Below are 24,936 nucleotides of genomic sequence, written 5' to 3' on the forward strand. Positions count from 1 at the left end.
GGAGGAAAACGAAAATTACAACCAGACTGATTTATTTCTTTATCCTACACAGTTAAAAGTTAAATAACTCAGTATTTAAAGTAAAAGTAAATGCTGGTTAAAATCGAAATATATATTTCTTACAATCCAATAGATTTTTTCATGTATTAGGCATGATGATTTAATTCGTTTTAATGTGTTAATCATTGACCTATTGAACCGCACATATGCTCTTACTGCATCTGGAGCAACCACAGTCAGAATTAGTTACCTACATAAGAGGCTATGTACAACAAAGTGCAATATTATATGAGAAAAAAATTAACACGTTGTGCAATGATTTATAGTAGCATAAGTGAGTCACGGGGCTTTTAACTTGGTCAGGAATTTCCTAATGACACTCCTTTTAGATAAGCTCCACCTCTGCAGCTCAAATAGCAGTAACCTGCCCCCCCACACACACTCTGTTCTACACAAGCGGTCTGAATGGAAATGGAGGGTCGGGCACAGAAAGAAAACAGAAGCAAAGAGGACTTGATCAGTGAGTCACTCTGCCATGGTCATACTTTTCTGCTTTTTTAATATTCTCTCTCTCTCCAGCCACTAGTCTTCCAAGCTTACCATGTACCTCTCTCATGGAAAATGCATTACCGTGCTATATGCAGCCTTCCAGCCTGTCTGTATGCAGAGCAGTTAGAGTGGGACACACATCTCGTTACTATTTATAGTGTAGGGACATCACGACTGGCCATGGCTTCTAACAGCATACATTGCTGAATAAGTTGGACCTGCAGCTGACTGTAAAGGTCCTCTGGTGAGCTTGCCCAAAGGAGCTGGGTAAACATGAACACCTGCGCAACATGAAACTTTGGTCAGCTACTTTAGGGCTACACTTATCTACTGTTGTGGCTTTATGGTATGGCTGAATTCTATCTACCTAGGCTGAATACACAAAGCATAGGAAGAGAATAACCCACCTTCAATGAGAATAAATGGCCTTCAAGTATGAACACAATGACAGATGCTATAAGGCTGCATAACTGACAGACAGTGCAGATAGACTTATGTTTTATTCACGACTATACCACAAGATGTTTGCAATACCTATATAGCTTTGCTTTCTTTGTTTTATCTCTATATGTGTAGGTAAAAAGGTTATAAGTATTCTGTTTTAAACTCTATGGGCAGTACTAGCTAACAAGGCAAAGAGTCATAAAGTGTCTGGAATGTTATGAATTATGCTACACAATCTGATTGGGTGAGAATTGTTCTAATTGTGCTGATGTATATCATCCATGTGACAACAGCACAGATTTTTCTCACCAAAACTGCATCACCTCCTGATGCATTACTAAGTAATGACTAACTTTATGCACCCACTCCTAGTTATTTTGTGCAAATATAAAACTGGAAATGAACACATTGGATGACTTATAACATCTGAATCACAGCCAGTTTGGAGAGTGTGACCCGCAGACACACATACAAACATACAGGTCGATTGTTTTCCACTACAAAAGAAGCTGCCCTAATATGAGCAACATTTAACTCTACATTTAACACTAGATTTAACACTACATTTAACTCTACATTTAACACTACATTTTGCTTCTCTTTATTTTGTTTAACTGAATAAAATTAATAGGTCATTTTTTTATAGATATATAACTATATAACTATATATATATATATATATATATATATAGTTATATATATATATAGTTATATATATAGTTATATATATATATATATATATATATATATATATATAGTTATAGTTATAAAACTTGCCTTTGGCTCGTGCTTGTGACACCTGTGATGTTACGATAACACACTATCTTATGTTATAGTGCTTAAATAAGAAATAACACTGCCTAAAGCAGGTGGCACATATGCATAACCACCTTAAACAAATGTATGTATTAGACTTACAGGACTACAATTACCTTCTGAGCCTATATGGCCAGATAATCTTATTGCGTGGAGAGTAAATCTATATAATATACTATATATAAAATATTGAACTGAAATTAAATCTAATTGGAATAGCTAACTAGTATTGCATTATTTAGGACCTGTGTAGCTGGTGAAATTATGGAACAAAGGTTAAAATGAAACATAATGGGCATTTTTAAAAGTTCTCCACTTGAAGTGAGAGGAAGATGAGGCTTTGAGGTTGTTTTACAATATCCTACTTTGCCCATCACCTTCCCCAGCACTGTCTTGCCTATCTGCACATGACAGCTGTAGGCAAACTACAAGATGTATCATGTGCCAGTGCATGTTTTAGCCACGTAACTCGACTGAGCATATTGTTTTGCAGAGATGTAAAGTTAGAGGAATCTACAGTAAACGATATAGTAAACCACGGAGCCAGCGAAATTCCACACTCATTAAAAAGAAACAAAAAACCCCCCCCAGAAAATTAGAGTAAAAAAGAAACAAGTGTAAAAACAAAGCTAATTGTAATTCTAAAAATGTAATGAAATGCTACGTACACGGACACACACACAAACAAAACATTTATTGCCAACTAGCTGCTATGGAATCGTATAATATCTGGACCAAGTGCTGGTTCAGCTGAATTAACCAAGTACCAAAGCAACCCTACAGAATCCTGTCAGAAAAGTCAGGAACAAACTAAATGTGCTATGCGGGCTATCCCAGGACCTGGAATGAGGGAGTTCAGATTGTGAATGTGTCAGGCTCAGTGAACAGAGACGGAGTCCGTGTGGAAGGCATGACAGGATGCCTCAAAACAAAATGTATTAATTTTGGAGGGATTTTGAATTTTCAAAAGATCTACTGTTCTATGGAGATTGAAATAGTAAATATGACTGAAGATGTAGGGGCGCTATGTGCTGTGATATATTTTCTCACTCTCTCTCTCTCTCTGAGTCTTCACACTCACACTCTCTCTCTCTCTCTCTCTCTCTCTCTCTCTCTCTCTCTGAATTGTTACAGGTGAGACTAAACGGGGCATCGGCTGCTGTGGGTGGATCCTCGTTACTCTCTCTGCTTTTTTCACAATACTGTTCTTCCCAATCACTATTTTTATTGGCATCAAGGTACAAAAGTCCACTCAGAGCTGACACAAGACAGGTGGCCCAGCCTATGTGTTCAACTGAAGTGATAATGCACTTACTAGGATTATTCAAAAACAATGTTTCACCCACGGCATGATTTAGGCATTGCCGCTGGAATTATCAGCATCTGTTTCATTACATTTTGGATGTAGCAGTACACAAAAATAAATAAAATTCATCATAAGTACTGACTGTACAAAACATCTGTAAATGTATTAGCCATCAGTGATTTGAAAATGTACATTATTCAAGCAAATCCTGCTGTGACTGGCATGTGGATGGATGACTAATTTGCATGGTTCCAAGATTTATGCTGGACAATAGGAACAAGTCTTTTTATTAAACTCTCTAGAGACAAATGGGTTTGTCATTATTAGGAAGGACTAAGACCATTTGTTGTTCCACGATGAGACAGGTGATTGGGTGTTTATAAAATGTGCTTTATGGCTATTTTATAGATTGTTAAAGAGTATGAACGTGCTGTTATATTCAGACTGGGCAGGATCACAGCCAAAAGGGCAAAGGGACCAGGTAAGCAAATATAATACCAATATTACTACTGTTACTCTACTAGTCTGTATTTGTATATTTTGCTATATTTCTAGAAAAGCTAAATAAAATGTGATATTTACATTGTAGGTGGAGCATATTCAAATGATTTTTCCCACCAATTATCCTTCTCTCACAGTTCTTGTGACACCCTACCCTCTCCTATATCCCCCCCCCCCCCCCATAATTACCTGGGCTCCGGTCTGGACGTACACATGTCCAGTCCAGATTCCTCTGACCAGTCAAATGGGAAGTAAGGGTTAATCCACACTAAGAGCCACCTGAACTGAAGCTGGTGTATTCCAAACTGTCCTCCATCTCTAGGTATCTTCTTCATCATTCCCTGCACAGACTCCTTTATTAAGGTGGACATGAGAACAGTCTCGTTTGACATCCCTCCACAAGAGGTATGCCAAACACTTCAATTATGGAAGCTGTTACAAGATCACACATGCAATATTACAGAACGTATACATCACCACATCCTTATTCTTTTACTGCAATATTTGTTAATGTGTTAATATTTTAACTTGCCTGTTTTAAAAAAAACAAAACACTATGCCTTGTTGATTGTAGATCTTGACAAAGGACTCAGTGACAGTAAGTGTGGATGGAGTGGTGTACTTCCGGGTCAGTGATCCCATTGCCTCTGTGGCGAATGTGTCCAGTGCTGATTACTCCACGCGCCTGCTGGCTCAGACCACCCTCAGAAATGTCCTGGGAACCAAGAACCTGTCGGAAGTTTTGTCTGACCGTGAGGGAATTTCTCACAGCATGCAGGTAAGAGACAGACGGTGGGGGGTGCAGAAAGAAATAGAAGCACACAGAGAGAGTGAGAAAATGAAATATAGATTTCATATTTAATGAAAACTGTACATATTGGACTCAGAAACTGATATCTATCCCAACTCATAACACGAAGGCTGTTTGGTTGTTCCATGTGCTCTTTAAATGGTACTGGAATAATTCAGCTCCTCACACATCTTCATTTGCATTCTCTGCCAATTATTCCCTAAGTCCTAAATTCTATCCCCAAACTCTGTGCTGACTCTAAACTCCAACACTTAACCTTTCACTTCCCTCCTGCCCACAGATGACTCTGGATGAGGCTACAGACGCATGGGGTATTAAGGTGGAGCGTGTGGAGATTAAGGATGTCAAGCTGCCCCATCAGCTCCAGAGGGCCATGGCGGCTGAAGCCGAGGCAGCCCGTGAGGCCAGAGCTAAGGTCAGAGACTTCTCCCTCGCAAGAAAGCAGAGCACTATGGGAAATGCAGTCATTTCACACACTACTATGCTAGAGCTCATTATCTAGACTCATTATCTAGAATCTTTTACCATCACTTGATGTTGGTTGTCTTAAATGCTACCTAAACATGTGAATCATAAAATTTACCTTTAAAACAAATGCCATATGGACAGCAGTTTTTATGTTCCTACTTTAACTTGTATATGAAGCACAATAGAATACTAGACATACCTCATACAGAAGTCGTTACGTTAAGAACGGAGTTATGGGCCTATCATCTTTGTATTTCACTCTGTGTGCAGGTGATAGCTGCTGAGGGAGAAATGAACGCGTCACGGGCACTGAAGGAAGCTTCCATAGTGATCGCTGAGTCTCCCTCTGCTCTGCAGCTACGCTACCTGCAGACCCTCAACAGCATTGCCGCTGAAAAGAACTCCACCATCATCTTCCCCCTGCCCTTGGATGTTCTGGGCCACTTCATGAAAAAGTAAAACCGGATATCAGGAGGCTAACCTTCCTTTTTATCCATGGACTGTCTGTCGTAAATGCAACTGTTTACGAGAGGACTATGTATTACCTTAGAACAGTGGTGGCAAAATATTTAACAACTAAATATTCATTATGTGAGTGTTTGAACTTCAGTAAAACACACAAATGCATTCCATATAAGGGTAACAGTATACTGGTCCTTGTCAGAATATATTAGTTCTAGAGTTAATTATATGTTAATTGTATGGTTAATTGTACTCCACTATAATCATTTTAGCAGTGGAATTTATTACATTTTTTAATCTCTGTAAAAAAATGTATTCTTTTCTATAATATTTCAAAACCCTGTGTAACTCAATATCTTGAAAAATGTTAAAGATTTTCTGAACATTCATTGTGCCTTAATAAAATGGAGTCCAGAAATGAATATTTTTTAAGCATTCAGTGACCTATTTTCTATGTTGCAATTAACAGATTTTTACAAAGTCCTGGAGCTAGACCTATAACTCATTGACACACATGAATATGCGTAATGGCATTGGTATTGGCATTGCTGTGGGCAGGTCACAGGCAGCGAGGACAGTCTCATTTATGCCACTGTGGTAGCTGAATGACTTCGGCAGGTCTTGCACTGTCCTCTGCGTCGTCTTCAGGAGTCAGTCTGTCAGACTCCTCCCCCACATCCAGACGAAGCCACAGTGTAGTACTGGAGGAAGCCAGAGGAACATTTGACATTTGACGCTGGATATCTTTCTATCGCCCTAGAAAGCACTGAATTGGAACAGACGACATCATTCCTACATTTCCAAACTGTCTGAATGAAGTTGAGCTAAATCTCAGATTGATCTCACCCAATCAGAGTGTTTAGTATTGGAATAAGGACAAAGGGTTCAGCAAATCAGAGTGGCTGGTAATTGACATAAGTATGAGGCGCTCACCCAATCAGAATGGCTGGTATTAGGGTAAGGCTGGCGGCGAGAAGAAAACTAAAACCTGAGAACCAGGAGACAGTAGCAGCGTAGGTGCTGGTGAACAGCGGTAAGGCCACGGCCATGCTCAGCATTTCCACAAAGGCCACGCATGCAAACACAGTGCCTACAGAGGAAGAGGGTAGAGGGAGCACTTAGACAGTCACATATCCAACTGACAGTGCCCTACACTGAGGGAGACTTCGTTCCTTGATTGATTATTGCAGGTAGCAAACAGACTGAAAAAATGAGAGAAGTGTGGATGGGGCCAATGTCAAGACTAGAAAGTCCTTATTACATCTTTTTGATCCTTTTATGTTATGTGAAGAAGGCAAAGCTGACTAGAAGGAGTTTCTAGTTTCTATAACCAAAGCACACCCCATTGTTTTTTGTTTTTTTTTTGACCGACGCCACACATCCATAGCTGGGATAAGAGTATTCAGGCAAAGTTAACAGTGTGTGGAACAGAACTTGGATTTTAAGGAGGAAGAACACAAGAGAAGCACATGGAGTCACATGACCAGGCTCTCACCCTGTTCAGAGCTGCGTACCAGTTTGGACATCATGGAGCGCATCACAGGAGCAGGCATGATGGACAGGAGAAGAGGCAATCATACTGCAAGGCCACAGAGCACACTACTGCTATACTGTCTCAGGTTTATTCATGCATTAAGTAGTTATATTCTCTGCCTATATATCTATCTATATCTGGCTGTTTATTTTTTCCGTCCGTCCGTCCGTCCGTCCGTCCGTCCGTCCGTCCGTCCGTCCGTCCGTCCGTCCGTCCGTCCGTCCGTCCGTCCGTCCGTCCGTCCGTCCGTCCGTCCGTCCGTCCGTCCGTCCGTCCGTCCGTCCGTCCGTCCGTCCGTCCGTCCGTCCGTCCGTCCGTCCGTCCCCTCCCCTCCCAATGTTATCTAACTGACCTAGAAACGAGCAGTGTGGTCTTGGCAAAGGCAGCCAGGCAGAGGCCTGAGGCCAGGGAGAACATGCCAAGGAGGGTGATGCAGGGGTCTGGCAACCATCGGGAGAGCACGGCCACACCTGCAAAGCTGCTCAGGTAGATCAGTGTGGAAAGAGCAGCTCCGTAGCCAATGAGCACCTCACTCCAGCACAGCGGAGCGTTCAGCTCATACAGAATAACCATGGACATGCCGCCCAGCTTGGACACCTGTGGAAATTGAATTCAAGAGCTTGTTTACTACAGCTTGATTTTGATACCATGCACAATATGTTCCACTAAAATCATTTAAGGTTGGCTCTATGCCATTTTGCTGAGTGGTCAAAATTTGACAAATGAGATCTGAATCAGTGCACTAATATGTTGATAATCTCTAAGCAGAGAGAGCTTGGAAATGCATGGCTAGCTTTCACGATCACCTTGTAGAAGCTGAAGGCGCTCAATATGAGCAGCAACCCTGTGTTTCGTCTCTGCGTGGAAGATGCAAACAGCAGGTAGATGCCCTGCAGACGGCTGGCGATGGCCTGAGCAGGGCTCAGATGAATGGGCTCGGTGGCAGACCTGGGACCGGAGGCGCTGGGCTTGGGGGCTGGGCCGTGGCCGGGACGAGCCGAAGGCTCCTGCAGGATCGCAAGCACGTACAGCAGGTTGAGCAGATGAAGCGCGGACGCGGAGAGGAAGGGCCAGCTGAAGCCGGCTGCTCTGACGTAGAACCCCGTGCAAAGTGAGCCAAGGCCAGACAGTGTACCCAGCACGGCGTCCAGGCGGGCCATCCGGACGGTCCTCGACTCAGGCGGCCCCTCTGCGCTGCGGTCGGCCACGTAACAGAAGCAACCCCCGATCAGCGAGCCGGGACCGCCGAGTATCCCGGCGAGGAAGGAGGCACCCAGCAGGTATCCGAGGCTGAGCGAGAATCTGCTCACCACAAAATAAGTGAGTGTGAAGAGGAGGTCACCCACCAGCGGCGGCACAATGGCTGCCTTCCGCCCTCGCCAGTCGCTGTACGACACGAGGAACAGAGATGAGACCAGGCCGGGAAGGAGGAAGCACAGCTCACTATGCAGGAGGAAGCGTGACGTCTCCCTCTGCACGGCCTGCTTCACAGACAGGTGCAATGAGCGCACACGCATAGTGAGACTGCAGTGGTATTGAATGACTAGTAATTATGAGAGTGAAAGGGTCTTATTTACTTATTAACTGCAGAACCAGTTCTAAATGTGGTTATTAAATTGAAGTGGAATGGGTAGTTGTGCGAGAAATTAGATTAAATATTAACTTTGAATATGGCAATTTTTCAATTGAGCACATCAACAGATCATATTACTTTATCATATTATTTAATGAAATCATAATTTACCCTGCATCGCAGCTACGTGTGTAAGTGGACACTGGCCCTAGTTCCGATTAGGGGACTGGCTCAGCTGAGGAGCTGTGCAGGGCGAGGCTAACCTGATGAAGGCTCAGGTTACTGGAGTTGCTTGTGCAGAGAGACCGGTCCATGCTGGTGGAGTAGGCGTAGCCACCCAACTGCTGCCATAGCCTCTGGTGCACATACTGCTGGAGCAACGGGTAGGTCATGAACATGGCCAAAGCATGCAGGCCCACCACGAGCTCGATTGCATTCTGCCACCCCATTTCAGCACCACCTCTGCTGCGAGGAAGGATTATGGAGGATAAAGAAATAGAGTCACAGCACTTGAGAGGAGTCATAGGATATGAGAAGAGTGTTGCATCTTACACACACAGCATGGCTAACGATGGCTGCCTTGAGCTATCGTATAGTTCTTACCCAAGGCTTACTTCCTGCTTGCTATCTTGAAGTGAGATTTAGCACTTGAATCAAGGACTAGAATTTCAATGTTGTACTACCCACAAAAACTGTTTTGGGCAGAGAAAATGTGTCTAAATATTCTAATGTCTATGGTTCAGTATTTCTTTAGTACGTCTATGTCTCAACTTATGTTGCCTAGGTGAATATATCATCGGGTCTGTATATACGGTTTTAAAGAAATAAGTATATTAATAATGTAATAGTGTATGTTTAATATAGTGTATGACATTATATATATAGACATTATAAGACCACATTATAAGACTTATACTGTGACTCTTACCTGCTAAAGCAGTGAGACCACTGCTCCACCTTGGTTCAGCTCTTTCTTTAGCACACACACTCTTCAAAAAATAAAACAAAAAATAAAACAAGAAACAAAATAATCAAATGATTCCACCTGATTTCTGTGAAGAGAATGATGGTCTGTGTGAGAAGGTGAGTACCAGCAAACACTTCACCATCTCTAAGACTCTGTTGATGCTTTGTTTGTGGAGGAAGTGAATCCCCAAAGGATCAGTCCTCCGGGGTGAGGGAATGCGCATGCGTGCTGGCGGGCATATGGGAGAGAAAAGGAACAATGAAGGGGGACGTAATAAACATCCTGATTGCTGTATAGCCTGGGAATATTGTTTAAAGACTCAGCAAGGATTTAGCAACTCATAAAGAGATCCTACAAGCCTGTGCATGCATACATTGAGTCAGCACATGTGGACACACACACACGTGCACACACACACACACACACACACACACACACACACACACACACACACACAGGTTATCCATCTATCCTTGGGAACAACAAAATACAAAACAATCATATTCTCTTTAGAAGCATTTTAATATCCACCCTTCCCAAAGTGCATACAAATGTTTTCAGTTATAAATATTGTCCATTCCTTAGATTAATACCAACTACGCTACAGTTTACACTTACTGTGCAGACCATCACAAAGAAAAGACAAAAAAGCACTTACACAGAGAAGAGAGACCTGCCCAGACAAACATGCACTGCTGATTTCTGTGACACAATAAATACTATTTACACATGTGACTGCAAACCCACGTGGCCAAAGGAAGTAGAAAGTAAGGGGAATTCAGCAGGTTTTAGTAATGAGCTTGACTTGACCACCCATTTGTATGGCCTGTGTGTGTTTTTATTTGTTCTCAATGAGATGCTGTCAGTCAGGAGTTCGCGTGAAGCATTGCTGATCAGACAAAGCCCCAAGTCAGCCTCAGGCCCTGACTCAGCTTTTGCTAGTACAATTTGAAACTAGTTCATCAGTGTAGGGGAAAAACTCTGAGAGATCCAGAAAGGATGACTACTTTCTAGAAAAAAGAGAATGAATAAAAAAGGGGAAATTATGTTCAATAAAGTTGCAAAACAATATTCCTACATTTTTAACATATACAGATTTAGTGTTTTATACTATACCAAATATTTTAGGTTTTTAATTAAGATAAATTAAGTTAATTAAGATGTTTTGAGACGTTTTTTTCACTTTTTACTTGAGATAAAATGAGTTTTACTCTTCTCATTGCAGCTGACCTAGATAAGTAGATGAGTTTATTTTGAATGTTTGTGTTTTAATGTTTCACTGATGTTTTGTTTTCACCACCCATCATGTGGTCATTATGTTCATTTAGGAAGGGAATAAGATCTCTAAGTTTCTCCAGTCTTTTTGGATTTTATATAAAAATGTAGTAGATCAGTACTTAACAAGTTACATGATCTTAGAAAACACCCTAATGTGGATGTGGAGGTTGCGCAAACATTCAAAAAATAATTCTCCAAATGCTCTGTGTGTTCCAAAACAAATGAACAATTAAAATAAAATGTTTTTGCAAATTACATAATAATCACTAATAATCATTTATTCAGATCATTGAACCATATTGAGTTTTCAAAGGACCATTGTTAACAATGTCTTCATTTTTGGTACTGTACTTTAAACCAAGGCACATTAGTCAAATATTTAAATATGTGTAATGCTAAATACAATTTGTGAAACTGTTTTTACTTATTGTTTTTATTTGTATTTTTTGGCTTGAATTCAAATGCAAGGATGTTTTGTTGACAAAGAACTAACTACAGTAGTTTTGTATCTAAATCAAAGTGTTTATATAACTTTATGCAATAATGACTTATGAAAGGTATTTGTTCATGTTTGTTTGTTTGGACAGGTTAAAGTACAGGTTCTGTTATAAATATTTAATGTCTAATTTGAGTATCTTTGATATCTGGATCTTTCTAGCAAAAACAGAGGGTGATATTTCTCCAACCTTATTTAAAAAGAATTTCTACCACAGAATCCACTGTACATTACTGACAGGACATTGTATATAATGTCATACCATATTAAATATCAAGTACTGTACAGCGTGCAGGTTTTACAAATTACAGAAAAGAACACAAAAATATTTCATATAATCTAAAAAAATAAAGTCTTTAACAACAACAACAAAAAATCAGTCCTACAAGAGTGCCCTTATTAATAAAAACACACTACATACTGTCCCTAAAAGAACTTACGAAAAACAGCACGTTATACTTGTCAGCTGGTCTTGAATGACGGTAGTCTGGTTAATTGTGTCGTTTCTTGTACCCCCTGATAGCACCATCAGTACGTTGATATTGTAAAGAAAAATACCAGTAAACATCTGACAGCAGTATCAAAATTTGTATCTGAAAGTGGTTTACCCTTGAAACAGGTAAGAATATACTGGCTCACTAATTCTACAGTAGAAAATAAATCACCAATTTCAAAAGTTTGCTCACTTAGAATTATCAAAAATGAATTGGGGTGAAAGCTATTTTTGCCACCTAATGTTCTGACAAAAATAATGTCATAGCTTTGTCTGATAAAGGTACTGTAAGTAAGTTTTATGAAGAAATTCTTTGTGGCACTGTTCAGCTTATCATGCTTTATTATTAACATTTTTTATATTTCCATTCTGGCACATTTTGCGAATGCTCAGACTGGGGAAATTCATTGTTCGCTTATTTTCGTTAAAGATTTCTTTAGGGTAGACCTGTTTTATTGCTATAAATATAATGACTAGAGCAGTGTTCATTCAGTTTTCATATCAATTAGCTCTAAATGTATCCAGACACATCATTAAATCTTGGGATGAAAAGAGTGTGCTATTTTGTTATTAAAGGTGTCCACTATTTAACAAAAACAAACAAAAAATCCCTGAACTTTTAAAGTATGCCATTTTAGTAAATAATTAGGCTACATTCCTTTCTAGTTTATATATATATATATATATATATATATATATATACACACACACACACACACTAGAAAGGATATATATATATCTCCCCTTTCTAGTTTATATATATATATATATATATATATATATATATATATATATATATATATATATATATATATATATATATATATATGGAGACATTAATTTCTAACTAATGCTACGTCCTACAGAGGTAATAAGGGTTACTATAACTACACTAAAAACAACTTCATTTAGTCAACACTTGAGAACAACAGACTTATCCATTCTCATTGGTAAAACAGTAGTACATGTGTAAAAAGGTAATATTGGCTCACTAATGAGGTGTGATTCATTCCGAGTCTTTTAGTCATTAAGCTAGGATGTGAAAGCTTTCGTACCCGGGATCCCAGCAACTACATTATCCACTATCCAAATTCTCACAAAAAACCCAAACAAACAAACAAACAAACAAAACAAAACAAAACAAAACAACAAAAAGCCTGGAAGACTTGTACAACACATGCACATAGCAAAAAATTCCGTGATCTACCATACAAATATTACTAGTAAAAAAATGACAGCAACATTTACAACAGTTCCCGTAGTCGGTATCTTTACACGCTCTACACCTCCCTGTTTTGGTGTGTGAGGCAAACACTGAAATTTTATGGGGCCTTTGAGAAAGTTCCATAGGTGCATGGCAACCTGAGGGGTGTTACCCTGAGCGGAAGCCATCACAGACAGTACTGGAAGACCAGAGCAGAGGCTGCACTGACATAGAGAGTTTATTGGTAGTTTGAGGTTATGCCAGCCAACCTATCTTAGCCATGAAAGGGACTCTGCCAAAGCCAATACCCTGGAGGACTGCAAGCAGCTCACATTTAAAGCCGCAGTCCTGGTTCTTATGTTTATCCCAAAGGCATTGTCTATATGCTTCTGTTAAGGCTCAGACTTCAATTTCAAGGCTGGCTTGAGAAGGGTGTTAGAGAGAGCACTGGCAAACCAAATGAAAGACCTGGATACACCCAGTGGACATGACTAAACTATAATGCGTTGAAAGTCATGCGTAAAATATATGTCCAAAATTTGTCAGCATTATAAGTGTGACACTTTTTAAAAAAAGCAATAATTTGTATGATTGAATCCAGATAGCTCATTCATTCCATTACAATTCTAATTTCAGTCTCAAAATTAGTGTTAAATCATTGTGTAAGAAAGAACTGGTATATTGCATCCGGACCTTAAGGCATGCCATACACCCAGGAGACTCTGACTTACACCCTGCGACTTTAAAATGTCTCCGAAAACCGTTTCTGAATGATGTATCTATAGTGACTAAGATGAACATGCTCCTGCTCTGAAACGTTGAATCATGGCTTCCTTTGAGCCCAGATGGACTGCTGGTGGTGAGTAGAAGGTGGAGAGGCAGGTATCTAAGGCTTCACCTGTAGTGTGAGGTCTGCGTTCTGATTCTGGCCTCTGCTTCAGAATTAGCGTCAAGAAGGACAACAGACTGCTGAGGAGGAAGGACTGGAGAATATTCACTGAACTATGGAGAGAGATATACAGGAGCTTCAGGGAATACACACCATGCATGGCTCTGATTCCACACACAGTTAGCACTGTTTATTTCACAGTGGTGCTCTGAGTCTGACCTTCACAGGCGTGGGCTGGGGAATCAGCCCTGCAGGTGACCAGCTCATTGGTGGCAGCATCTGTGGATGGCCGTGAGTTGTCTACGTACTCAGTAGAACGTGAGGGAACTTAGTTTCCACATTCCACCTCAAAACGCTGAAATCTTTTTGTGAAACCGTCAACAGGGAACAAAAACGTTTAGAACTTTGATGAAGTACGGTACTCTGAAAAAGTGAAAAAGAGAACCGAGTGGTAAAACAGGGAGGAGTTTGAGCTCAGTTTGGGGTCTTTTGTTGGTTTGTTTTTTTTTGCTGTACAGCTTATCTGGGTAGTGTGTTGGCATTGGGGACTCGTGCGGGGGAACTCCTAGCTGCTGGTGAACCCCTGTGAGTAGGTGTGGCTGGGCCGGGAGAGACCACTCTGTGCACGGGGGTGCGGGGCCCGGGTGAGTAGGAGGAGTGAGTGGGGGTTCCTGGGCCCGGGGAATAAGGGTAGGGTGGGATGTCGGACCCGGGGAAGAAGACTCTGTGGCTGGGGGAGGAGCAGGGTGATAGGTGGGGGCTGGTCTGCAGACGCCACAGCAGCTCCTCGTTGTCTCGGCTTAGCCGTTTCTTCTCGCTGGACTCCCGCTCCACATACTCCTGCAGGTTGGCGTTCTCCTCAGACAGCTGCCTGTGAGAGGCATGGCGCGCACACACTCACAGGCATGCCCCTTGCATTTCACACCCCAATTCAGCACCCCATGGCTCTCTCATTGTCTACCATCTGTCTACTATGTTACAGAATAAGTAGATTTGCTTTAAAAGACTCAACCAAATTAGACTCCACACATTAAAATCAGGAGCAATACAATTATTTAATGCATTGTGTATAGGTACAGCATGGTTTTTTTTCATTATTTTGGCCATTTGTGCCTGTGCAATCAAAAAGGAGCTGTAGATGAAAGGTCTGTGCTTCATTCTACCAACTGACTGATGGAGCATGCAGATGGTGAGGGCTACCTGGACATGACAAGGTTGCGGTCAATACGGGCCTTCAGGTCCTCGTTCTGCTGCTGCAGCACCTGCACCTTCTCCTCCAGGTACACGTTCTTTTGGGCCTGCTCAAAGGATCAGGTGACCAAAGGGCTCCCCATTAAATTCTTATACACACCTTCCCTGCACTGTAAAACACAGATGATCTATGCGTTCTCCGTCTCACTGAGCATGCTTTAACATTCCAAACATTGGTGGGATAAGCTTAGGTCACACAGTTAGGGACAAATACTGATTCTTCCAAGGGAGGCCGAGGTATATTAAGTTTCTCGCTAGACAGCATTAGCTGAGTGATAAAACATACGTTCGGTCTGGTACAAAACATATATATGGACCAAAAGAACACAGTTACTATTGTAATTTGGCACAAGTGCTGAACATCACAATTTATAAAGAAAACAGGAATTCCTGCTGATTCACCTGCTTCTCACTGAGAGTTTTAAAAAAATTTTCACACACTTAAATGTAGAGCTTACCACTTTCTCCAGCTGGCAGATCTTCCTCTCCTGGTCATGGATCTGCTGGTTCTTCATCTCCAGAACCTCCTTCAAGCTCTTCAGGTCCTGCTCTATGTGCTGGTATGGAGCCAGAGCATCCTGGAGAGCACACCCATGAAGACGCTTCATGAACCACGGGCTACCAAGCATGACAAATTATTCAGGTGTGTTTGCACATTTGTAGGTGTGAGAGTGTGCGAATAAGTGATGCACCACTATCTGCTCATCAGCACTCCTGCGCAGTGCCTCCTCAAAGCGTTTAGCTTTGTCCTGCAAGGCTTGGTTCTGGAACGTCAACACGTCTACCTCATCCTGAAAACACCACCAGTCTTATTTCAGCTTGAAAATCCACGAGTTATGATCCACTACTAAGCAAAGGCTTGAGCAAAGAGCAAAGCAAAGAAACCTGTTCTTTAAATACACGTGAATTTACCTGCAGAGACTGTCTGTGCTTCTCAAAGTCGCTTTCTAAAGTAGCTTTCTGTTGCTCGTGGGCTTTCCTCAGGTCTGAGAGCAGGGCACAAAAACAAACAAGCGATCAATACACGTGTGCCATGTCTCCCCATTGCTGGAACGACAACTCCACAGTGCTGACATTTTGCCTGCAGTGAGTAGAAATGCACCATGCCTGCCCCCTGACTGCAACAAGTGAAACTGCAATCCAAGCACAGACCTCTCATGGTCCTTGCATGCTCCTCCTGCAGTGTTGCCATGGTGATGTTGTGCATTGTTCTCAGATCTTCCAAGGCAGCCTCGTGCTGAGCTGTTAACTCTTCGATCTGCATACAGGAGCAGACGTTTAGGCTGGAAATCCCATGACGTTTAATTACATTTGTGCTAAGACCCCTTGAGGATTACTGTGTTAAATGCCTGTAGATGAGGCCTCTTCTTACTTAAAACCTAGATAATTAAACCTGGGTTTTTAATTTAAATATGGTAGTAGATTTTGTAATCAATGGTAGTTAACAGATTAGGTACAAAGAAGGTGTAAAACCTATGATAATTAGTTCTTAAAGGCTGTGATTTGAATTTATCTGACTAAAGATTGGGATAACTACATTAACATGTTCCTTTACTGAGACTAAATAAAAATATAAACATTTTTATTAAATATAAAATGATTTTTCCATAGGGTAGGTCACAAACGAACACACCTGCTCCTGTTGCTGGGTTCGCAGTTCCTCCACGTGTGATTGGTGCTCAGCTCTCAGATGGGCCATGTCGGAGGCATGGCGGGTTCTTAGCTCCTCCTCCAGAGCCACAAGCTCAGACTCTTGCTGGTCCTGGAGCTGCTTCAGCTTATGTTTAAAGCTGTACTCCAGCTCAGCCTTCTCCTGCTGCAGCCGCTCCCAGCGTGCAGTGGCGAAATCTGGCCACCAGGTGGCGCAAGGACAGAGGCTCAGCACTCCTTCAAACATACACTCTACGTTTAAAGGATTTTTTTTCCAATAGAGTATGGCCTATACTCTGCAGAGCATTTATAGTAACTGAAATTCTCAAAGGTAATGTTTTATCAAAGATAGATAAAAAAAAATAAAATAGAAAGGTGGAAAAGGAATTCAACTACACCTTTTTCAAGTGTTTTGAAAAGGAGACGGAAATACACAGAACTTACTGACTTCCTCCCGAATCTTGCTGAGTTCCACAAACAAGTCCTTCTGTTTCTGCTCTGCATTTTCGCACTGAAACACACACAGATTCAAGTGTGTTAATCTCCCCATGCAGGGCAACACCCCAACCCGGTTTCCATCCAGTTATTACCGTTGTATTGTCCTCACTGTTTGCACAGTGACAGTATGGACTGTTGGGGCACTGGCCCATCCTCCATCTTCACCATCTATTTCTCTAACATGGAGTGGCTAAATAAGCCGAGTGAGATTTAGGTGTAGAATGGGACAGTGACAGGAGATGCAGAGATCCACACTGATCCACAAGCTTGAGTCAGTGATAGACGCCACACATGTGGGCTGTTTTAACATGTTTGCTGCCAATACTATCACTCAAATCGCTCTTAGACAAGCAGCCACAACAACAACAACAACTACATAGCCGTTTTACTGTGCTTGAGCAGTTGCCTCATGTATCTGCAGAAGCTGGGCAAACAGGGTTTTCCAGAAGAACTACGCAGCCATTAAGCAGCATCTATGGTCCAAAGTGGTGATCTATAAACTTTAAGTGCATGCATGTGCTATGAGCTGTGCTATGATTGTAATCATATGATTGTAAACAGGTCTATGAACAAGAGACAAGAAACAAATGTGCAAATACAAAAAGGGAACCCTAAAAATCCCACAAAGAATTTTAAACACCTCTAATAAATATGAGAACTGTTTAATTTATCAACCTGCCAGCCAAATATGGCTCACGGTATTTTTTTAAAAGAGACATTTCTAGAAAAATAGCTTTTGTAACATTTCTAAAATCTAATCGCAAAGGATTGAATTAAAGCAACTCTGGGGTAATACTTGTAAAGTTAATATTTTATTATTTTTTATTCTTAATGAAAACCTAATCAATCTGTACTTTTCATGTGTCAAAATGGAATTACACATGTAGATATACAAGTATTTGCTCAAAAGTGTGTGAGCCAAAGTGTGTTTGTGCCTTACAAGATGCACTGAATTTGACTACTGAATTTAACTACTGAATTTGACTATTTGACTAAAAATGTTTGTGGCTGTGGGAAAACACAACTCAAGTGACACTTTCACTTATGGACACCAGAGGGCAACGTGGCTCTAGAAGCCTCCTACTCTTGTAGCTAGCCCATAGGAAGCCTAAGCTTACATCTAATCAAATGCTCTAGCACCATCAAATCTGAGATTTTATAATACCTGAAGTAAAAATAAATAAATAAATAAATAAATAATTACATGTACAAAAATGTTTTCAGTGGCAACCATTCTTTAATAGATTCAATCCTTACCCTAACAACTCAGGTATATCTGAATGCCTAAGTGTGAATGGTCTAGTATTACAGCAGTCAAAGGAGTGTTATGCCATGGTGTCTGAAGGCATCCGCAGTGGCCAGACTTATTCCTGCCCTAGTCCTCAGATTCTTTGGTTATTTTAATTTGCTATGAAAACACCCAAATGGTTCTGGTGCCAATAACTTTTTTTTTTTTCAGGGCAGTCCTGCATGAGATATATTTAGCTTTTATATTATCTATTGTCTGATAATCACAGGGGCTCTGAAGGCATATATCTTGAGCGGTGTGTGTTGTATGTCCATGCAGAAGCTCTATGCTTGAAATAACTTAATGAATACTGGGGTGGGGGGGGGGTGATCCGTTCTTCTGAGGGGGACATTCTAGGGTTGGGAGCAGTAAATATGTTTGGCGTGTGTACCTTGAGGCTGAAGTGTTGCGTGCACACCGAGAAGGCGTCCAAGCCCTGTGCGGTCCTCCTCAGCTTAGCACGCAGTTCCAGCACCTGTCCGGCCTGCTCCTCACACTGCGCCTGCAGACGCAGCACCTCCTCCTCCCGCTCCTTCTCCTTCCTCTGTGCCTCCTCTTTTCTCTTGTCCACTCCTGGGGACCCGCTTCCGCGCCCCGTGAACGGCGCGGCCGGCCCCGCGGGCACCCCAGGGACCCCTGGAGCCCCGGGAACTCGGGTGGCTGCAGCTGCTGCCCTCTGTCTCTGCATGACTGGAGAGCAGAGCTCAGCATCATTAATTGTTAATGTTAGCGCAGGTGATGCAGCGTCTCCCCGCCGCGGGCCTGACCAGTTCTGATCGCAGGCTGGCAGTATTGGTTTTCTACTGAGACAAGTATATTGGTTCTGGAGGAGAGGCTTATTACCAAGGCTGCAAGCACACAGACACTGTTCCCTGGGTCACCACGAAACGGTAGCCGGGATTGGCTCCAGCTGTGAATCTGCACATCCCCTCGGCGACAGCCAAATGGGAGGGCCTGGACACTGCTACTCGTAAATGCCAGGCCACACACCTACAAAAGTGCCCTCACGGATGTGGACATTGTCATGGTGGCGGGCGGCCTGGCTCTGAGCAGGAAGCCAGCGCCGCTGGACGCAGCGGGCAGGCAGCTGGATGTCATGGGCTGCTGGAACTAGCACTGCCTTTAACGTTCACACCCACATGCTTCTATGTTTAACACTGATTAGTTTAACACACACACACACAAACAAACACACATCCACACATCACGGATTTTATTAAAAACACTTTGCAGGTAAGGGAATACAGTCTATGTGTTGCCATGTGCAATTTGAGATAACCATCCATCAAAACATTCTTGTGCTATTTCTGATAACAGGACCAATAATGACCAATTATTAGGATTTTTGAGTTGCTAACCTCCCGCAACCCAGCAGAGACACTTACGTGTAAACATTCCAGCAAAACTGCTGTTCTTGGTACACAATGAGTGCAACACACACCAGCATGGTAGTAGTTCAATGTCAGTATCACTGCTGCCACTCATTTAACCATTTGGTCAGTAGTCCTGTAGTTAGACACTGACCAGTAGTGATTGAGGTAAAGGACGGCTGACAATCTGTGTGTGTGTGTGTGTGTAAGTGTGAGTGTGTGTGTATGTGTGTGTGTGAATGTGTGTGTGTAAGTGTGAGTGTGTGTATGTGTATATGTGTGTGTGTGTGTGTGTATGTGTGTGTGTGTGTGTGTGTAAGTGTGAGTGTGTGTGTATGTGTGTGTGTGTGTGTGTGTGTGTGTAAGTGTGAGTGTGTGTGTATGTGTGTGTGTGAATGTGTGTGTGTAAGTGTGAGTGTGTGTATGTGTATATGTGTGTGAGTGTGTGTGTGTGTGTGTGTGTGAATGTGTGTGTGTAAGTGTGAGTGTGTGTATGTGTATATGTGTGTGTGTGTGTGTGTAAGTGTGAGTGTGTGTGTATATGTGTGTGAGTGTGTATATGTGTGTGTGTGTGTTAGTGTGTGTGTATATATGTGTGTGTGTGTGTGTGTGTGTGTGTATGTGTCTGTGAGTGTGTGTGTGTGTGTGTGTGTGTGTATGTGTGTAAGAGTGTGTGTGTGTGCGTGTGTGTGTGCTTTTAGAGTGTGTGCTTTTGGCCTACCCGCATGGAATTATTTCTATGGCAACAGAGTAAAGGTGTGGCCTCTCAGGTAGTAAATGGAAGATGAGTGTTTCGCGCAATTCTGAAGTGGCCATGTGACATGTTTTGACAGACAGTTACTTTTATGTGGAGAGGCCACTGTTATGGAAGAAAGAAGGGTGGGTGTGTGGTTTTCATTAGTTTTTTTTTTACAGCTCACATTCATATCAATATTTTATTTTCAATTAACATTACATTTCAAAAAATTTTAATAATCAAAAATACAGGTCAAATTAATGTTGAGAAACACAGACTTCATCTCACAGCTGTATACGTTTTTATTTAAAATAGCAAATAGATTAGGAATATTTACTCTGTATGGTAAATGTGTAATATATTAAGCAAGTGATACAGTAAATTATATTTTTCCTGAAATAGCACAAGAATAAGATGACGGAAGACGGTGGAGGCTGGTGTAGACATGAAGGAATGTAGGCATGATGCCTGGACCGCTGACTTGGATCCCTGTGTTAGCTGGCTGAATGGAATGACCATGAAGTTCCTTACCACAGCTGCCCCAGTCTCTCATACTGTCTCTTTGTCTCAGTCTCTGCCTAACTGCTTATCTGTGGCCGAAGAATTCAAATGAATATGATATGCTGCAGAAGCAGAGACTGAGAAGTTGCCTGGGACGCCCACACTCGCTCTGTAGGACAGGGAGAAGGTGAGGGACGAGAAGACCAGGGCTGACAGGGCTCTCACCTGGTGACTGGGGTTTAGGCGTCACGACAGCCAGCCGCTTTGGGGACGAGAGTGCAGAACGAGGGCCATCAGATCTGTTCTGGGACTCCTTGCGTGAGCCTAACAAACAAAAATACAATATTATTCCATGAATGAACAAAGAGGAGTTTACTGCATGTTTTCAGAATGGCCCACGGAGATGTGCCAGATGGGTAATTTCCAAGAAAACAGCCTGCTCTTTCTTCCTCTCTCTCTTCTTCTCACACTCTCCCTCTGTCTCTCGCCTCTTTTCTGTCCTTTTTGCCATGGTGGCCCTGGCTCCTCGGTCTGCCGATCGATTTCAATACGGTGCAGTCAGGCACTAAATGAGGCAGCAGCAAGGCTCAGCCTAGCTGGAATAAGATTCTGCAACACACACACACACACACACTGCACTCTATTGCATCACCCGTCTATGCTGGTTACACCGATCCCACAGCTGCTTGTCTGTGAAACCTCGTCAGCCTCATCAGCAGTGCGTCCCCAAGGCGAGTCAGCCGCACCAGACCTCAGTCACCACAAGCCCTGAAGAGATTTACTAATGTCACTTTTGCTTATTTTTTAAACAATCTCTTTCCAGGGTTTAGAATGTTTGCCTGCATTCGTCCACCCACCCACCCAGAAACACACAAATGTGCGGAGATTTTGTGGTCCCAAAGTACCTGGTTACGGCTTTGCTATATGGCTAATCTCTGCATGTAGGAGACAGCCAGACAGACCTCCAGGAAATTATCCAAGACACCCAAGGCATGTTCCCTCTTGCATTAGCAGTTAGCATCTCCCTCGCGCCAAAATTCCCAGCACTCGTTCCCACCCGCCAACATCCACAGCACCTGTCCAATCTACAACTCCCCTAAGCCTGTTCCCCCAAAACATCAGCACAACAGAAGCCGCAAGCGGATTGGCATGTGTGCTTGACTATCCGTAGACTGTAGATCCTAGAATATCGGAAGGCTGTATGTTCTTAAAAGTAGGAGCAAATCGTAGCTAGATAGCTATAGCTCTCATTGTCATTAAGCTCCAGGCCTTTCAGTATAAGACCTACAGTGAGTAAAAGAAGCAGGGGCTTTCAAAAGTTCGATGCGATTTTTTGGCATCGCCCACCACTAGCGTTTCCTGCTAAGTTCAGAACTGCAAGCCAGTACTCCCTGCTGGGCTGTGGGCTCTGAGAGCCCTCCCCTTCCCAAGGCTCTGGAGCTCCTGTTTGGCTAAAGCACACTGTAGGCACAGGGAACTGTGCTTAAAGATTAATGGGCTCTACAGTTAGAGTGGCACACAGTTGATAACACTAAAGCACTGCGGCAGGAGTCACATTTTTGCTGCCTGCCTAGAAGAGAGAGGAGAGGAGAGACCCAGAAGCAGCATTACATACTTCTGAATGCGTTTGTTTGTTTTGGATAAAAAACCCAATTCTCCTAACTAGGTTTACTTATCACAACACTCATATTTAAAAAGCATTAAAAAGAAGTCTCCTTTAAGCATAATTACAAAAAGATAAAGTAGTCTCTTGAGCTGAGTGGATGGTGGTTCTTAATTAGTTACAATAACTTCTGGCTTTGTTAAATTAACTGCTGGCTTAGCTGAAGCTTGCATAATGTCATTTATGTGTGTATGTTTATCTGCAACAACATCAACTAAAGAAAGTGCTCTATATGCAGGGACAAGATAAAGTGTGAAAGACTAACAAAGCGCACAAGCACCGATATGGGCAGCAAGCGCAACTAGATTAGCCAGGCAGATGAAATGTATTGGCCTATTTCTGAGCTGCATCCAAGTGGAATTGAACAAGGCCTGGTCTCTGGCTTGCTCATTTGAGATCAACCTCTTTATGCACACTTACATACATTTTGTGCCGATTGTGCAAACGAAAATTAAATAAAAACAATCAGTTTTTAAAGCATAACCAAGGCATGGAGCAAGTTCATCAGTGAAGTAGCATTCTCCACTCAGCAGGTGTGTATTCAACATGTCACTCCACCTGCAGAGACAGCCGGGAGATTAATGACAGTCTAGTCTGGTGGCTGGGGTCCCCCAGGTCACCCTGATTATCCATGCCTGACGAGTCTTCCTCTGTTTGGGACCCAAGGATGATGATGGGCCTCCACTAAAAGCAGCTGCTATGAATCTGAAAGGCTTCTGTCTGGGCAATGGGATATTTCAACCCACTGTAAACACAGAAGCCCCTCGGAAACACGTTAACCTTCCCACGGCTGCAACTTTCAGGCAGTGCTAGAGCCGTGCCCTGGAGGCCTGAGCGCTTACCCACTGGGGAGGCGGGCGGTGGGGGTAGCAGTGGGCGACGGGCGGGCACGGGTGTGCTCGGCGGCTGGGGGCTGCTGCGCCCGTCCCCACTGGCCGCTGTGATGACCCTGCGGAAGGGGGGGTCATCACTCACACTGCTGGGACCTGGCAGCAAAACAAAGAAACAAACAACCATAAAAATGTTTGGATTATATGTCGCAGTATCAAGGATGAAGAACACTTAATGAAAACAAACATTAAGCCTTTCAACTGTCAGTCAGCAAACGTCATGAGCATTCTTCAGCTGTATAAATGGCCACAAACTAAAGCTCTGGTCATGTACTCTCCCTTTCCCTCACTCCGCTCTCAGTACCACACACCCATTCACCGTTAGGACTGTAACTCTAGCATTCCCATAGAGTTCATTTAACCTTCGTCTAAACTGCTCGCTAGCATAGTAGCTGACCTCAAAGCAGTCTTCCTGTCTTGACATCCATCAGCCCCAATGCCTTCTCCAGACCTGACCAGACCTGATACGCTACGCGCTTTTGTTTCAAAGCCCTGTGGGAAGGCCTCTTGCAAGCCTGAGAGAGGCTAGGAGAGCCAACATGTTCGACCGACAGTGAAGCTCTGATATGCACAGTAAAATATGGATGCTGGACCATTCTAAAACACTTTTATATTTGCCATGAGATGATGAATGAAGATAAATTTAAAAAAAAAGTAATAATATAACTGTGATGGTCATAACAATGTGAGTTCTAATGCAAAAAAAATACAGAATACCCAGGACTGAAGTGCGAACATCAGAAAGGAGTTATTGGTGTAAGTTTGGTCTAGCTCACGGACGGAGATCCAGCACTGCAGGGGCTATGGCAGAGTCTCGCTGGCGCACAGCAGGAGATGATTATTAGGTGCAGAAAAGCTTAAGCTTACTTTCTATGGCCGAGCAGAAACCAAAGCGGACTTGTCATTGGGAGATAGAAGAAAAGCCTCATTAAGAACCTGTTAACCCCAGGAAGGCCTCTTGGAGTGAGAACTGTGTCAAACTGGGTTGGCAGCTCAAGCATGTGGTGCTAGTGTTACTTCCACCACTGTTATGGTTCTCCATAATCATCCACATAACCAGTGCATTGACTACTATGTCATTAGCATAAAGCACAGCAAAACTCTGGGCATCACAGGCACGAAAGCAGTGACTGACAGGGCAATTTGGAGTTCCATCTGGTTGGAGGGCATATGGGTTTGACATTCTTTGACAGTCTTCACCCACCAGGAGCTATCTGAAAGACATCGTGTGGAATGCAACTGAAGTTTATAGAGAATGTAATTAGACTTGAGATCAGACAGAAGTTGATTAATTTCCT

At 42.6% G+C, this 24,936-nt stretch overlaps 3 protein-coding genes across 11 annotated transcripts in view; 1 reads left to right on the forward strand and 2 right to left on the reverse strand.

Annotated features, from left to right (window-relative positions):
* Positions 1-423: 423 nt before the first annotated feature.
* stoml3b (stomatin (EPB72)-like 3b) lies at positions 424-5,779 on the forward strand. The gene is made up of 7 exons (XM_027016147.2): positions 424-520; positions 2,944-3,047; positions 3,524-3,596; positions 3,939-4,021; positions 4,191-4,394; positions 4,708-4,842; positions 5,166-5,779. Exons 1-7 carry the CDS (start codon positions 466-468, stop codon positions 5,352-5,354), a joined length of 843 nt encoding a protein of 280 aa, XP_026871948.1. The 5' UTR covers positions 424-465; the 3' UTR covers positions 5,355-5,779.
* Positions 5,780-6,308: 529 nt separating this feature from the next.
* Positions 6,309-9,591, reverse strand: slc46a3 (solute carrier family 46 member 3). 3 transcript variants are annotated; one of them, XM_027016143.3, is made up of 6 exons: positions 9,393-9,591; positions 8,728-8,926; positions 7,698-8,372; positions 7,244-7,488; positions 6,853-6,936; positions 6,309-6,447 (listed from the first exon to the last, which is right to left on the reverse strand). In XM_027016143.3, exons 2-5 carry the CDS (start codon positions 8,911-8,913, stop codon positions 6,858-6,860), a joined length of 1,185 nt encoding a protein of 394 aa, XP_026871944.3. In that variant the 5' UTR covers positions 8,914-8,926; positions 9,393-9,591; the 3' UTR covers positions 6,309-6,447; positions 6,853-6,857. The 3 variants fall into 3 exon arrangements, 2 of the variants coding, with proteins under 2 accessions (XP_026871944.3, XP_081558559.1); XM_081702433.1 differs by having other exon boundaries at positions 8,728-8,929; XR_014118661.1 differs by having other exon boundaries at positions 6,398-6,447; positions 7,362-7,488.
* A 2,938-nt stretch (positions 9,592-12,529) lies between these two features.
* The window catches only part of mtus2a (microtubule associated tumor suppressor candidate 2a), a 49,288-nt gene continuing 36,881 nt past the window's right edge, over positions 12,530-24,936 (reverse strand). For 4 of the 7 annotated variants that reach the window (XM_081702884.1, XM_081702887.1, XM_081702886.1 and 1 more), the window contains 11 exons: positions 23,591-23,734; positions 21,311-21,409; positions 18,870-19,168; positions 17,137-17,203; positions 16,676-16,890; positions 16,195-16,300; positions 15,955-16,028; positions 15,735-15,833; positions 15,501-15,620; positions 14,992-15,092; positions 12,530-14,662 (listed from right to left, as the gene is read on the reverse strand). In XM_081702884.1, the coding sequence (XP_081559010.1) occupies positions 14,311-14,662; positions 14,992-15,092; positions 15,501-15,620; positions 15,735-15,833; positions 15,955-16,028; positions 16,195-16,300; positions 16,676-16,890; positions 17,137-17,203; positions 18,870-19,168; positions 21,311-21,409; positions 23,591-23,734 (1,676 nt within the window). In that variant the 3' untranslated portion in view covers positions 12,530-14,310. The remainder of the gene's footprint in view (positions 14,663-14,991; positions 15,093-15,500; positions 15,621-15,734; positions 15,834-15,954; positions 16,029-16,194; positions 16,301-16,675; positions 16,891-17,136; positions 17,204-18,869; positions 19,169-21,310; positions 21,410-23,590; positions 23,735-24,936) is intronic. The other 3 variants (XR_014118759.1, XM_081702888.1, XM_081702889.1) reach the window with 3 other exon arrangements.

This window comes from Electrophorus electricus, chromosome 19 (genome assembly GCF_041902795.1).
Source record: "Electrophorus electricus isolate QZ-2024a chromosome 19, ASM4190279v1, whole genome shotgun sequence".
Lineage (NCBI taxonomy): Eukaryota > Metazoa > Chordata > Actinopteri > Gymnotiformes > Gymnotidae > Electrophorus > Electrophorus electricus.